At 41.8% G+C, this 14,415-nt stretch overlaps 2 protein-coding genes across 2 annotated transcripts; both read right to left on the bottom strand.

Annotated features, from left to right (window-relative positions):
- Positions 1-23: 23 nt before the first annotated feature.
- Positions 24-10,923, bottom strand: LOC115354198 (zinc finger FYVE domain-containing protein 1-like). The gene is made up of 11 exons (XM_030044452.1): positions 9,434-10,923; positions 8,812-9,316; positions 7,964-8,178; positions 7,567-7,673; positions 7,352-7,460; positions 7,098-7,195; positions 6,787-6,904; positions 6,480-6,650; positions 6,068-6,248; positions 5,816-5,929; positions 24-2,413 (listed from the first exon to the last, which is right to left on the bottom strand). Exons 1-11 carry the CDS (start codon positions 9,935-9,937, stop codon positions 2,181-2,183), a joined length of 2,355 nt encoding a protein of 784 aa, XP_029900312.1. The 5' UTR covers positions 9,938-10,923; the 3' UTR covers positions 24-2,180.
- Positions 10,924-12,624: 1,701 nt separating this feature from the next.
- On the bottom strand, positions 12,625-13,867 carry LOC115354387 (rho-related GTP-binding protein RhoV-like). Its single transcript, XM_030044767.1, has 3 exons — positions 13,594-13,867; positions 13,439-13,497; positions 12,625-13,353 (listed from the first exon to the last, which is right to left on the bottom strand). Exons 1-3 carry the CDS (start codon positions 13,745-13,747, stop codon positions 12,907-12,909), a joined length of 660 nt encoding a protein of 219 aa, XP_029900627.1. The 5' UTR covers positions 13,748-13,867; the 3' UTR covers positions 12,625-12,906.
- Between the last annotated feature and the right edge of the window lie 548 nt (positions 13,868-14,415).

Genomic DNA, 14,415 nt, shown 5'->3' with positions numbered 1-14,415 from the left:
TCAGATAGGAAGGCAATTCCACATTCATGTTTTGACAGACAAGAGCTGATATGATTTTAATCTTGTACAGTTCTTCCACCAGTTCAGCAAGTATCCAGACATCACTGCAGTAAGTTCATTGTCAAGTTAACAGTTTCAAAACAGATCAATAATTCTGGCATAATCTTGAGTCTATGCAGTAGGCAAGGAGTGTTGATGATGGCACCCAATCCCATCCAACATGGACAAGTCAGCCACAGTCTCTCAAGCACCACAAAGGATATCTGAAACAACAGACTCCACAAAAAACCTGCAGGGGAATGAACTTCAGCATATGACATCTGACATGATCTATTTCCTGCTCTATCCTGTGCAATATTAGCATCTCAGGGGAGGGCTTGTGTGACGCAACATTCAGATAGATCAACCTATTTTGAGACAAGGCAGATACATCATCTTCCCAAGACATCACGGCCAAAAGTTCCAAATTGGAGCAAAGTGAAAATAACTTTATCTACAAGGCTTACAATCGACAAAGACCATGTTTCCACTTTTTAAAATAAAAAGCAAGCGTCGTTGTAAAGGCATCTCCATGTGCTTTGTAACAATTCCAGATGGAACAAATCGTATATATTCAGTGAATAAAATTATTTATGACACAAGAGATTTTGTCCAAAAAAAAAAAAAAATACATTAGTTAAAGCTTTCAGTCACTGAATACCGTTCAACATTTAGGCTGAGTTTTAGTTTAGGTTTTACTCATGTTGAATTACACAGGATGTGAATATGACTGGTTAAAACAAAAACATGGAGGTAAGGGATGGCTCACTTATGGTCACTACATAAATCAATATAAATAGCTACACTATAACTAATTAATATCACACAAAATAATACAAGAACCTGTAAAAAAAAAAAAAAAAAAAATACATAACAACTTTCAATAATGGATGAAAGACAATGCAAAGACAAACTGTAACGGAGAGCTACATGAACCAATCATGTGTTCATCTTAGAAATCCTAGACTCGTAGCCTGGGTTTGCAGAGACCTCGAGGCATGAATGTGATTAGTAAAACTGGTTTGGAGAAGAATTTGTATATTCCTCAGCTCAAAAAAAAAAAAAAAAAAAAAAATCCATACACTGCAGCAGAGATCGACTGTCAATACTGGTTAACAATTGAAAATCAAAGTATGTGACAAGCAAAATGTGGGACATGAAACAGATACACTTGATAGCATACACACAACAAAATGCCACTCAGTATATGAGAGAGTGAGGTTTAACATTAGTTTTCAGAGACCATCCTCTGAATGACAAAAAGGCCATGGATCTCAAAGACTGTCATGCGTGCCAGAGTGCTACCAAGTCTTTTTTTTTTTTTTTTTTTCATTTTTCATCCTCAATACATAAGTAATTTCCCCACACATCAAATGTACGCTCCTCTAACATAGTTTTATGTCCTCATACAACCACAACTGCTTGGTAACATATACAAGCTATACCAGCACAGACACAGTAACCTGAATGATTTTTGGCACACCAGATATCCACAATCTGAACAAAAGATTTCAAATCAGTGTGATGCTCACTAACCGATTAACTGGACATCTGGTTTTTGGCCATGGTAAGCAACAGCTTTTTACAGCTGGAAAAGGCTTAGTGCAAAAACTAAAAAGTTGCAACAGGGCATGCAATGGAACCCACGGTTGTATCTGCATGGATTAAAAAAATCCCCTTAACATTACACATACAACATCAGCAATACAATGCTCAATAATATGAATTACTTAATACTAATCAGACCAACCCCGCAGGGTTCTCAACTAACTAATACTCTTTAAGTGATACATTTTTTTTCTTTTTTTAACCCCATAGTAGAAAAATATTTCATCAGCCTTATTCAACATAAAAGTAGTGATTTGTGTCAGTGAGAAGCAAAATATTCACTCTGTCAATAGTTGGAGTGGAAATACAGTTTTCACACTCAGTCAAGTAACACATATGTTCTGGCTGTTCTACAAGGCCACGTGAACTCTGAAATCCCAAATCTGCTAAATGTCCTATAGTTTACTAAAAACCTCCTCGCCACAGACACGGGACAGAACCATTTGAAGTAACAGAGGTATAGCGGTAGTGGATTGTGGGCTGAGTGAGTGAGTGGTTCTCTCTGGTGCTCTGAGGAAGGAACGCCGTCCCTGTTAAAGGTCTCCGGGTTTCTGGTTGCAGCTGGTGCACACGCGCACGGGGTGGTCCCAGCCCCGCGAAGGAACCGGCCGGCGTTCCGGCGAGCAGTCGTCGCACACACCTTGTCCACAGGCGCGGCAGTGGTGCTTGGACAGCTTGGCAGTGAACTCGCGCTGGCAGTTGTGGCAGGACAAGATATCCTGGTCAGGCACCCAATAGGCAGGACGGGCAGCATCTTTCACCAGGCCTAAACAAGAACACACGACACACACAAATACATGCACACACAGTCACCTACTGGTCACGGCAATAAGGTATTAAGGGGCCGTTTACACCACATAGTGTGAGAGGAGGGCTTGTAGCAGCAGAAGCAACCTCCATCATACCAAATCATTTAGTCCCTCATTCAGTTTTTATGTCTTATTTGTCTTAAAGGAATACTCCAATGTTTTGGGCAAAAATACCCTTTTTCTGACTTCATATGTCCAGTGGTTTGGTTCCTATGGGTAGGCTTTTCCTGGTAACTTAGCATATAGACTTGAAGTCTGTGAGAGTCATGACCCAAGCTCCCTTAAAATGGAAAAAAAAAAATAAACGTTACAGCAACTCTGAAGCTGTCTTATTTACACAGTGTATCATGTGTATTTGAAACACACATTTTGGATTTTTTTTGTTGTATTAGGAGAAGTTAGATGGTGGAAGTGTAACTGTTGAACACATTTATAATTTCATCTATCACAGTGATCTGCACACCGCTGAATGTAGCGGAAGATCCAGCACAAATTAACTTATACTAAAACAACTCTTGTTTGTTTCTTTAAGTTTCAAGATGTGCCTTTCAAATACACAATATATTGTGTAAAAAAAAAAAAAGACATCTTCGGAGTTGCTGTAAGGTTTATTTTTTCAGTTTCACAGAGCAAGGCTAATGACTCCCATTGACTTCAAGTCTTTATGCTAAGCTAACATGTTTGCTAGCCATAGGAACCAAACCACTGGATGTACTGAAGTGAAAATGGTATCGAGCATCTTGTCTCAATCTGGGCAAGTTGGGAAAAGGGTATTTTGCCCAAAACTTTGGAATATTCTTTTAAAACAGGCATATATTCTGCTAGTGGGGTGAGGTAATGCAACTCCATTCCAGAGCACCTTAAGTTGTCAAGATAATGTGTCAATGTGTCTTGAAGCAAAGTCAAGTAAAACAGCTCACTCTACTTCTTTTAAGAAAATGACTCTCTGAGCAAGATGATTTGCAGTGGAAACGTATGATCTCACTGCCATTTTTCCACTAGTTTCAAGAAAATAAGACTTCAAGACTCAAATACTAGATTAATAGACTTGTTAAAATGTTTTTGCAGAGCTATGATGTAAGGGACAGTTGTTACACATGAGCCATAAGACCGCTGTATGGGACTGTCACAAACGCCCTGGTGAACATCATTTCATGTGATGCATCAGTCACATTAAACTTTACTATGTAGCAGATGCTTTATTAACAGTAATAGTAAAATGTTGGATTCATATGCACCTTACATACAACTTGGATGGCAGTAAAATGGTGATGGTGAAGGGTGTGGATTATCCACTAACATGTCATCATTTCATGAGTTTTTTTCCCCACTGCTAGTTGGTGTCAAAAAGCTGATATTTGCACAATTGGAAAGACAGGGAGACAACGTTATGCCATGTATTGTCACTTACTGTCATGAACTGTTTTCGTCAAAAAAATTGCCCTCAACATTAACAGCTGAAAACATTTAATTTAAGGTTTCCTCCTCCATTAAAAATTCCAGCCAGATCTATTAGACATCTATAACAGGCTGCTGTAAGCCTGCATTTACTGGTAAAATAATATAAAGATCATACACAAATAAAATGTTGGATTAAAAAGAGGTATCTGAAGTCTTCCAAATATGATTCAGACAGATTTTAAAAAGTGACATGTGATGCACATTTGATTGCATCTTATGAAAATATACCCATGTATCCCAGAGTTAGTCACTGTCACTTTTACTTTTTTTTTTTTTTTTATTAAGTAGGATATATTAGGCTTAAAACAATAAAACAGTGGTCACACCAGCAGAATTGACCATGTCTCAAGCCATTGATTGTTACTGCGTTTTTGTGTCTCAATTATTGAGTGGGCCATTTCAAGCCAGAAGTGTCAGCTGTCCCTTAAGCCTCATCTTGAAACCATTAGCCACATATTACAGACCTAATTCATTGTGATGAAAGGAGCCCTCCCGGTAGCTCCAGTGACATACCTGCTCTCACCCACTGCTCTTTCCTTGAACTCAAAGCTAGATTTCTACCTCCATGCTCATCCAAAAATAACACAAGAGTTAGTTATTTCAGATTATGTGCATTGGTTAATAAACCAGCCGTAGATATAAATAGTCTACATATTAAGGCCTAAAATTTAGAAATGACATTTCACCTAATTCCAACTTATTTCTGTAATAGACCACAGGCAGCAGTTAATACGACAGAATGAGGTGCCAGCCAAAGAGGGAGTATTAAAACAGAGGGCTAATATATTTTGTATGGGCCATTGGTTGTTAAATACAGAGTAATCTTAACATAAAAATGAGGGTCAATTGCCATCATTGTAGGGGCTGCTATAAAAACTGGTAGTCTCTGCGTGCAAAGTGGACAAGATCACATTCTAGACACTGTTACAGACAGTGTTAGAAGTGACTGAATCCACTGTGCTGAAATCAAAATGGCCTCCTCAGGCAGCCACTGCAAAACAAAATGAAGTTTGTAGGTTTTAGGGAAACGCTGAGCAAACACACAGGGAAACCGGTAACCTCACTTGCTTTTGAACTGAGCAGTAAATGCAAGAACTGGAGGTCTGTTTCAATGTTAAAAATTAGGTAGCAGAATACTTCTGCATAAAAGTACTGGCACAGAATTGTCCTAAACATATATATAACCTATGACAGTTTTGAGTTTAATACCAGCACGTCTGTCAATTTGCAAGGCTATAAACATTTATACTGGTGAAGAGAGCAAACTACCGGCAAATGCAAATTCTGTATTTGAACACCTGCTTTGTGAATCAGACAAAGACAGGTCATTTTTCTAATATTACTCATCAGAATCCAACAAATAATATCAATAAACAATAGCACCCATTGGGCAGGGTCAAAAACAACTTCTGTTTGAATCCAAATCATTTCCAGACGAGTCACTCATAACTGATTCGGCCTGGAGTGAATATAATAGAGCAACATGAGAGATCAGATACCTCCGGGCAAAATGTTTGATATGTACATTGCTTACAGTGACTGAGCAGATAGGAAATTAGCGTCTTGCTCAAGGACACGTCTGTCGATGAACACACCGGCTGTTGCAGAGACCTGTGAGCTTTCAGTAGTGGGACAGGCTCTCTTACCACTAGGCCACTAGGCCACCCCATATTCCCTATATGGTCTTGCTGGCTGGACTCCTGCATAACAGCTTTGAGAGTGCAAACTAGAAATAAGATCCCCCCCACTATTTAAAATAATTTGGATTCTTTCTTACTGTAAACAAGCACAGTCCACCTCTACCACCAGAGGGCAATGTGTTCACACACACAATTACTAGATCATTGGTTCCTATTACATAATAATCCTCTTTGGGCCTTGTTTTGGGCAACACTTACCAAGTGGGATGTCAATAGCAGTAACCACAGCCCCTAGAGTGTTGGTCACCGCCTCCCCAACCTTCCTGGCTAGGGTCCCGCCTTCTTCTTCCTCAAGCTCCGCCTCAAGCAGCTCTGCACAGACAAAAAAAAAAAAAAAAAACCTTGCTAAAGCCACAGCTCAAACAAACATTAAATATATAAACACAGAAGAAATGCAGGGTTTTTGACACGGCAGCAGAAGGCTGGTTCAAAGAGGTAGCGTGTGTGTACCTGCATGTGAAGCTCTCTGCTCGAAACAGACATCACAGACCCTAACAGGGGCAAGACCCCAGCCTCTCTCTGGGACAGGTGTGGTTCTGGAAGAGCAGCCATCGCAGAAGCCCTCCCCACAGGCACGGCAGTGATGCTTGGTGTCGTTGTCCTGGAAGACTGCGTGACATTTATGGCACGCCTTGTGCAAGAGAAAAACAGCAATCACAAGAGAAGCTGTTATTGGCCAAGGTCTGGAAAGAAGCAGAGACAATTTGAGTCTATCTGAGTTTTTTCCTATGACCTGCCAAAACAGGTTGTATAATAGGCGCTGAACACCAGGGATAGACAGTAAACATGTCTCTGGACAGGAAAGTGTTGACTCGGCTGTTGATGACGGGAGGCTCTGGCTGGGGCTGCGTGTGTCACTCACCATGATGAGGGAGTTGGGTTTCCAGTAGGCTGGGGCGATCTGATCTGTCAGCCAAGAGGTGACGGCCTTGGCAGGCTTGACACTGAGCTCTGACACAGATTGGGCCACCAAGTTGACTCCATCCAAAAGGCGCTGTGCTGCATTGCTATTGTCCTTCAAAAAGCCGTCAGACTGCAGGAAGCAGACACTGAATTTATTACACACAAAAGCAAATACTTGCTCATATGTTTAATTCTGCATAATTATGAGTAATAAATCAAATACAGCTTTAGTTTAGACAATTTAATTGACAAGATGGTTCCCTTACTCCAGGCCATATATGCTGGATCTCAGTGCGGACAACGGTATCCACAGGGTCCTGGTTCCCATACCAATACTGTCGACTTCGATAGATCACTCCACAGTTGGGACACTCAATAACATATCTGCACATACAGAAATATACAATTTGGATCTGAAACATAACTTGCTGTGAGCTAACTAGGATATTTGGAGTGGAAATATTGATTTTAGCTCAGGGTGTAGAGCACCGGTGCTAAAATTAGGGTGCGTAAAAGTAACACAACCCTAAACTGTCCCATTACATACGACCTTTCCGGTCATTCCCCTGCTGCTCACCCAGACCAGGCGTATTTGGCAAGGCCCATCCATGGTGAATCCGAGGAAGCTGAGGTCTTAGGAACAACTATCACTTCCTTCCCTGCTTCATAACAAGCCTAGAGTGACAGGACAGACAATGACTTCAACTTCAGGGTCAGCAGTCAAGGATGAAAACAGTGTCAGTGTTACAGAGTGAAAGCTTGACCCTGTCTTTGTGACACAGGCCTGCAGTTCAAGCAAAACTAGACTAAAGAGGTGAGTCACCATCTTACCTTGCAGGTGTAAATGCGATTATCATACTGAGCAGAATAACGGCAACGATGCTTGGCCTCATGGCACACCCCTTCTCCTAAATGGTTCATGCTGTTCTTGCAGCCAGATCTGGAAGACAGTATGTTAAATCAAGTTAAAAAGCAAGAGACAGTAAAAAAAAAAAAAAGACAGCCATGTAGAGACCTAGGAAAAAGACAGACAAAAAGGTACTGACCCACAACCAAGGCAGAGGCTTGAGCAAGTAAAGTACTCATCGGGGAAGAAGCAGCTGTGGGCTACAAGCTCATCTGCAATTTCCCCATTGAAGCGCTCACTGAGGGCCTGCAGGAAAAGAAACAACATCAACGACAGACCCAGACTATACAAGAACAGCAGAGGACAAAATGAATGCAAACTTTATCTGTTCATCATACACAGGTATATGGGATATAAACAAAATACCTGCATTTCATACAGCATAAACTTCATATACTTCAGTGTTATACCCTCATACTCCAGGTATCCGTTTTAATACTGAATCAGTTCAAATCAGAGACTCTCTAATGTTGGCTTTACAACAACATTTACCCAGTATGAAACAGTTTGGACACCAGTCAGTTTTCCAGCCTTACCTGCAGGGCTTTGAAGATGACCACAGGGGTACGAGGGGAGCGGGTGGCGTTGTTATCAAGGAGCTGCTCCAAGTTGTTCTGCAGGCCACGAAAGTCAGTAGGGGGGCTGAGGGTCTGTGTGCCCCGGTACTGGACAGAGCTGAAGGCCTCTGGGAAACGGCCCAGCTTCCTGAAGCGCTCCAATAGCAGCCGATCTACTGACTCAGATGACTTACCTGAAACAAGAGACAGATGGAGTGGTCAACAGACAGCGTAGTAAAAATACGGGCCACATATTCTCAGATCTTGAGCTTATTAACAAATCGATGGCATGACCACAAAATCGGATACAGCACTCTCAGACTTGTGGGCTTCAGTGTAACCCAATATAACAAAATTGCCCTCAAATTGTGATAGCCATATTTAATAGAAAATTACTCTATATTCTGCCCATTAAAAGAAAAAAACTTTGAGCTTTGAAAGTGGCAAAAAATGCTGTTTAACCATGAGCCTACATTTTCCTTGCCCAAAAGGTAGTATATACTTGTTTCACAACAAGTTGGAATTGCAACATCTACCACTGATGTTGTAGAACATGTCAAAAACTCGCCAAAGTCACACTTTTAGGTGTGGTCCTCACTAAACCCATAATTATTGGTGAAGGTTAGCCCTAGGTTACTTCAAAAATGAAGCCTTTTGTCCTAACTGCTGACACACACCTATACCCATGGTGTTAGGACAGCAATGTATGGTACATGTGCAGGCCTAGGAGTCTTAAACAATTAACAAGGTAGAATTTGATAATTAAAGTGTATTAATCAAAGTGATTATGCTGCATCCAGTCTGCATCCAGTCACACACACACTTACCTGAGCCAAGCAACTTAGTGTGAACTGTTTCATGGAAGATAATCACTGCAGGTCCCAAGGTGGACAGCGGGACGTCCAGGCCGCAGCGGGCCGTTGTGGCTTTCAGCTCCTTGGTGAAATGCTTCAAATAGGCGTCCGAGGCGTCCCCAAGGAATTTGAAGAGGTCGTCATGGAGACGGTCAGAATGGGTGCGGTAAATGATGAGGTCGGAGATGGCAAGCACCTTGAGCAAGAGACGGGTTCTCTGGCCCTGTTTGGAACTGTTCCCGAGCAGCCCCTCCGTGTCGATGACCACCACTTTATGGATGGGGTCAAACGCCGCCCACACCCCTACAGTGCAGGACTCCTGGGTGGGAGAGGTCTTGAACACCTCCCGGCCCATGAAGAACGTGTGGTTCAGGGTGTGGGACTTTCCCTCTCCTGTGTTGCCGAAGATGGACACCACCTTCAGCAGGCGGTCAGGCTCACAATTCAGCTTCTTCATGAATGTGGCTTCATCTTTTATCTTTGGAAGAATGATTATTTATTAGTCATAACAATATATTCAAACAGATTTGCCAAAGATTCCATCCAGTGGATTTGTTTTTATAGTTGTGTACCTAAACATTTTTGTGCCGCTCACCTGCATTTCCTCATTCTCATCAACGAGTAGAAAACTGGACACCTTCTCCAGGAGTTTTGCTCTCTGAGCTTTGGTCTCATCGGCTGTTTGGACAGCAGGCTGCACGGAGTCGATCTCAGCAGGTTTGGGGGGTGGAGGATAGGAGGTGAGCTGGTGTTTCTTCTTGTTACCTCCACTGTGGGTGCGTTTTTGACAGTCCTGACACAAGTTAACTTTGCAGTTCTGGCAGCGGACGACAGACCTATGCCGCTTGACACCGTCTGGGGCTCCATTGCCTCCTTTGCAGTTGTCACAGTACGGGACATGGCCGGGACCTATCTGAACCCGCTCGTGGTTCTTCAGGCGCTCCTGACTGTGGAGCTCAAGCTCACAGCGAATGCACTGCAAACTTTTACACTCATCACACTCAAACGCAGCCTCCTCAGAGCCGCCACAAGCATAACTCTCCTGACATATTAGACTAGTATTGACACCCTTTTCTGAGGACGAGCCATGGCCACTCATCGTTTCCTACAAGGTAAACTGAACAAAGTGTAATGCTAACTGGAACAGCTTTGACTACAACGCCAACAGTTTCCAATAGCAGTAAAAGGGGGAAAAACACACAACATGCGCAAATACTGTTAAAATTGTGCTTTACAGGAGGCGCTGAATGACTGAAGGCAAATACTATATCAAGTTAAAAAATAAAATAAAATAAACCCTACAACAGTTGCATGTTGACAGTGCTCCCTGTGACCTCTAACACTTTCAAGAAACCCCTATTATCCACACAGCTTATCAAATCAGTTTTTAGCAGCATGAACTCCAAACACTTAGCATAGTTTTACTAATATTAGACTCAGTGCAAATACACAGTGGGGCAAATGAGGTGGAGTAAGCCGTCTCCTTAAACTAGTTAACCTGATTTCTCAAAGTGTTTTGTCTGCTAGTGAAACAAGGTAGCAATTTGCTGCAGCTGCCGGTATAAGTGAAGCTTAAAACATTGCTCGGGTTAGCAAATCAAAGTATTCACTTGCTCAAACAATACGCCAGTACCACCAGAGACAATGAAATCTCCCTGAAAAAAAAAAATGTATGTGCAAATGTTAACGTATCCGCTAACAACAAGCTAGCTAGCAAACTGAGTCTCAGTAAGGTTAGCTCGCTGGCAAACTCGGTGCGGGATTTGGCATCCTAGCATGAATACTTACAGCTAGTTTCGTCTGACACAATCCGAAGGAATAAATATTATTACAAGCCCGCAAGTCCCAACAGCTCCTATAGCTCCAAGCGAGCTAGCTAGCCTCCAGTTAGTCAGCTGGGCTATAACAACATATCAACAATAACAAGAGTCAGTCGATGTCAGCCGCTCGGACATCCGCGGCTCCTTCTACGGTAAAAGGCAAATTGGCACAGTTCCGTTTAAACAGTCTTAAAAAGTGTTATTGCATTCATATCCTCCCGAGCAGTGTCATTGTTTTGTTCATCAGCCCCCTCCCTGGCAGATTTCTCTAGCTACGTTATTTTGTTGCCAGGTCAGATCAGCTGATCAGATTATTTTCAGTCACAGGGTCAGGGGAGGGTACAAACGGGATGCATGACGGGAAACGTAGTTCTACATTATCGCCTTGTAGTCGGATCATTTGACACAACGTCCCGGTCTGGACAAATATCAGTTTTCTCTGTGCAATGTATTTCTGAACACCATATGCTTTTCATAGGCACGCATTGTATTTCTTAAATATTTATTTATTCAGGAAAACCTGGCTGTTAGATTAGATTTGCAGTTGTGCACATTCCCACCTGGGAGCTGTTCAGTGCAGCCACATTCCTCCACAGCAGGGTCAAAGGGTCTGGCTCAAGGGCAGCCGGTCCTGTTTGTTTAGGGAAGGGCTCTCTACAGGCTGCGGACTCAAAGCAGTCACCTTTCAGTCACAAGCTCCTTATGTAACCTCTGTGCTACTGCCCCAACCTCACCTCAGCCAATATTACATCACTGACTTTGTTTACCAAAAAAAAAAAAAAAAATGGACAAGAAATAAGCAAAACCACATATATAATATCCACTGTTCTACAGACACAGCAGGGGAGGAGCTTCATGACATGCTACAATATTAAACTAGTAGTTTAATATTAAGTTTGCTGCCTGGTAATTGAAGTAAATGAATATTTGTATAGTGAGACAAGTCGTTAAACTGCTTTTTGATACATTTGTTGTGGCTGTCTGCATATACTATAAACAATGTGGGTCATTAAAAGACAGACAGAAATGTTTTTTTTAACCATCACTTCCTCACTGAAATTGAGCCAACCCCCTCTATAACTCCACCCCCTGTCCTTCCTCCTGCTTGCTGTGAAGACATGCCTAGACAATTCCCATGTACTACAGAAACCCTAAACTTGACTTTATGAGATGCTGATTGATCAAAAGCATTAATACATTTTTTTTTTTTTTTTTTTTTAACAAATATTAAAAGAAGATGTTGCATGATAGTTTTTTTCCCCTTACCTACAAGAAACCCTGCATGTTGCATGTATCCCCTTGTATTTTCTGGAAGACACCTAGGTAGAGATTCATGCATACCAAACCAAAGATGCCATTCCTTTCAATTTCTCATGAGGGTATTTTTCATTATGTGTGACCTGCAGATCCAGGTCCTGTTTAAGTTTCAGTAAACATGGGCCACTCAAGATGACACTCAGTTGAGTGGTTACAACTATGTTCTCTAAGTAACTTTAGTTAAGCAAACGCATTTCGCCTGAGGACAGCTTTGCTATAGTTCAACTTCTTCCAGTGTGAAGTGCACTAATTGGTTTCTTACAAGACTATACTTTAACTACAGTAAAATGTGACACCACAGTGCGCTCTTTACACACTGTATTTGTTAAAAAAGAGAGAGGGAAACAATTGGCTGTTTCACAAGTAATTGGAAACATACTTCACAATACATGCCTTCAAACTGAAGGCTGACTTACATGCCTTTTGTCTTGTAAACTAGTTCTTCAGAGTGTCAGCAGGTGACCATTTGTCTCTTTGCTGAGTGCTGTAGAAATAACACTTCTGTGGTTTTCCCTCCATTTTTCCAGTAGCATGACCACCCCATTGCAGGATTTGGTTAGTTAACCAAGACAATTCACAAAACATTGAATCACAGAGAAGCCACTGACCTAAACATTTGACAGAAATAAATGTGTTTTGTGCTGTTGTTTATTATTGCTTTGTTTGGTTGAATTTACACAAAAACAAGCTGACATGAACAAAAACTAACATTAAAAAAAGTAAAGCCAAATAGATTAGCATCTGTAGCCACTGACAACCATGCATGCTGCAGCTTTCGGATGATGATTGTCATATTTCTCACATGATGTCAAGACAGGATGACAGTGCAGGTTTTAATTTATTCTAATCCCAGTTTCTTTAGAGCACAGTCCATACTGACAGGCATTTTCATGAAAGCCCATGTGAGTCAAAACAACTCACTGATGCCTTGTCATATGAAACAAAATAGTTTCTTCCACCCACCATTATAAAAAGTCTTTATACGATCAAGCAGGTTAAGTTCTTTGGATTCTTTGCCAGTGCTGTGCTTGATGGCAGCGAATATAGCACAGTCAAACACATCTTTGAGGTTCTTCTGTGTCAGTGCTGAACACTCCACGTAGTCATGAGCCCTGATCCTGTGTGCCAGCCTCCGGGCCTGGGAGAAGTGCACTGGCTTGGTTCTCAGCTGGTCCAGATGAATTAGGGTGTTGGCACTGTGGCGAAGGTCTGACTGAGTTCCAACCAGGATAATGGGAGACGTGGGATTGCAGGCCCGGATCTGTGGGATCCATTTGGAAGTGATGTTGACAAAGGACACTGGGTTGACAATGCTGAAGCAGAGGATGAAGACATCCACATGGGCATAGCAGAGAGAGCGCATGTGGTCAAACTCCTCCTGTCACAGAAGAAAACAGAGCGATTTGTAGAAAAAGGGACTCATTTAAAAAAAAAAAAATCACATGGTGGTGTGGGACATTTACCTGCCCAGCAGTATCCAATAATTTGATCCGAGTTGGAATTCCATTCACATGAACCAGGCCTGGAAGTTAATTGGGAGCAAACATCAGTTGTATTAAAGTGCATGCTGTTAACTCTATAAAATAGCAATGATCATAATAATGATAAGATCATTTACCAGTAAATACATCAAAAGCCGTTTGCCTGTATTCACTGGGATATCCATTGAAGATGTAGCTTATAATCATGCTGGTCTTGCCCACAGCTCCATCCCCAATCAACATACAACTCAGTGGCTCCCTCAGGCTGCGTGCTTTATCGTGGTGTGCCATGTTCAATTATTCCATTATTTCAGCTGTATGGAGGTCCGTGCAAGAGCCGCAATTACCAGCCTGCAGTGTGGCTCTTATCGCCGAGGCCCTGTTAGTGTGGCAGGGACAGGGACACCTCTGATTTGAAAGAACAAAGGCGCCCAATCAAGTGAACGGTATGGTCGTTTCCGTCTGATGTACGTTCACATAGTCACTCCCACTAAAACGGCTTTACCGTTTGACCTCTTTTTTCCTATTAACTCCCCCCATAGTAATTAGCTCACAGCAAAACTATAGATCCTTTTAGAAATTGTGCAATATAGTGAAGAGTGCGGTAATTACACTATTGGCACATTAGGCTCAAAGGGAATTTATAAAATGCCATAAATATGCTATATAAACCGCTATAGGGATTATAGGAATATTACAGGACGAGTGCTCAATCGTTAAGGACGTATCTTAGGCCTATACAATTAAACAGGCCTCAGTGTTGTTGCTGGTCATTTGCGAGACCGAATGAATGAATGAATGAATTTGACAGGTCAGAAATCTGCATTTAGTGCAGACTTCACTGATACTTATCCTGAGATAACTTTTAGAGCGACATAGCCATAAAAACCAAAATCTTTTAGAAATTGTCTAATACCATCCAGCTGGCCTACCATAAAAATGTGCAACAGAAACTCTAT

This window comes from Myripristis murdjan, chromosome 22 (genome assembly GCF_902150065.1).
Source record: "Myripristis murdjan chromosome 22, fMyrMur1.1, whole genome shotgun sequence".
Lineage (NCBI taxonomy): Eukaryota > Metazoa > Chordata > Actinopteri > Holocentriformes > Holocentridae > Myripristis > Myripristis murdjan.
The sequence above is the reverse complement of the archived record's forward strand: the minus strand, read 5'-3'. Positions and strand labels throughout refer to the sequence as shown.

Bases quoted from the DNA above. Each gene is read 5' to 3' on its own strand.
- LOC115354198 (XM_030044452.1), bottom strand. From the start codon at position 9,937: ATGAGTGGCCATGGCTCGTCCTCAGAAAAGGGTGTCAATACTAGTCTA. The intron at 7,461-7,566 runs GTCAGTACCTTT...ACTGTCTTCCAG, and splicing joins AGCCTCTGCCTTGGTTGTGG to ATCTGGCTGCAAGAACAGCA. The intron at 5,930-6,067 runs GTACACACACGC...TTGTCTGTGCAG, and splicing joins GCAGAGAGCTTCACATGCAG to AGCTGCTTGAGGCGGAGCTT.
- LOC115354387 (XM_030044767.1), bottom strand. From the start codon at position 13,747: ATGGCACACCACGATAAAGCACGCAGCCTGAGGGAGCCACTGAGTTGT. The intron at 13,498-13,593 runs GTAAATGATCTT...ATTAACTTCCAG, and splicing joins GGCTTTTGATGTATTTACTG to GCCTGGTTCATGTGAATGGA. The intron at 13,354-13,438 runs GTAAATGTCCCA...CTTCTGTGACAG, and splicing joins TATTGGATACTGCTGGGCAG to GAGGAGTTTGACCACATGCG.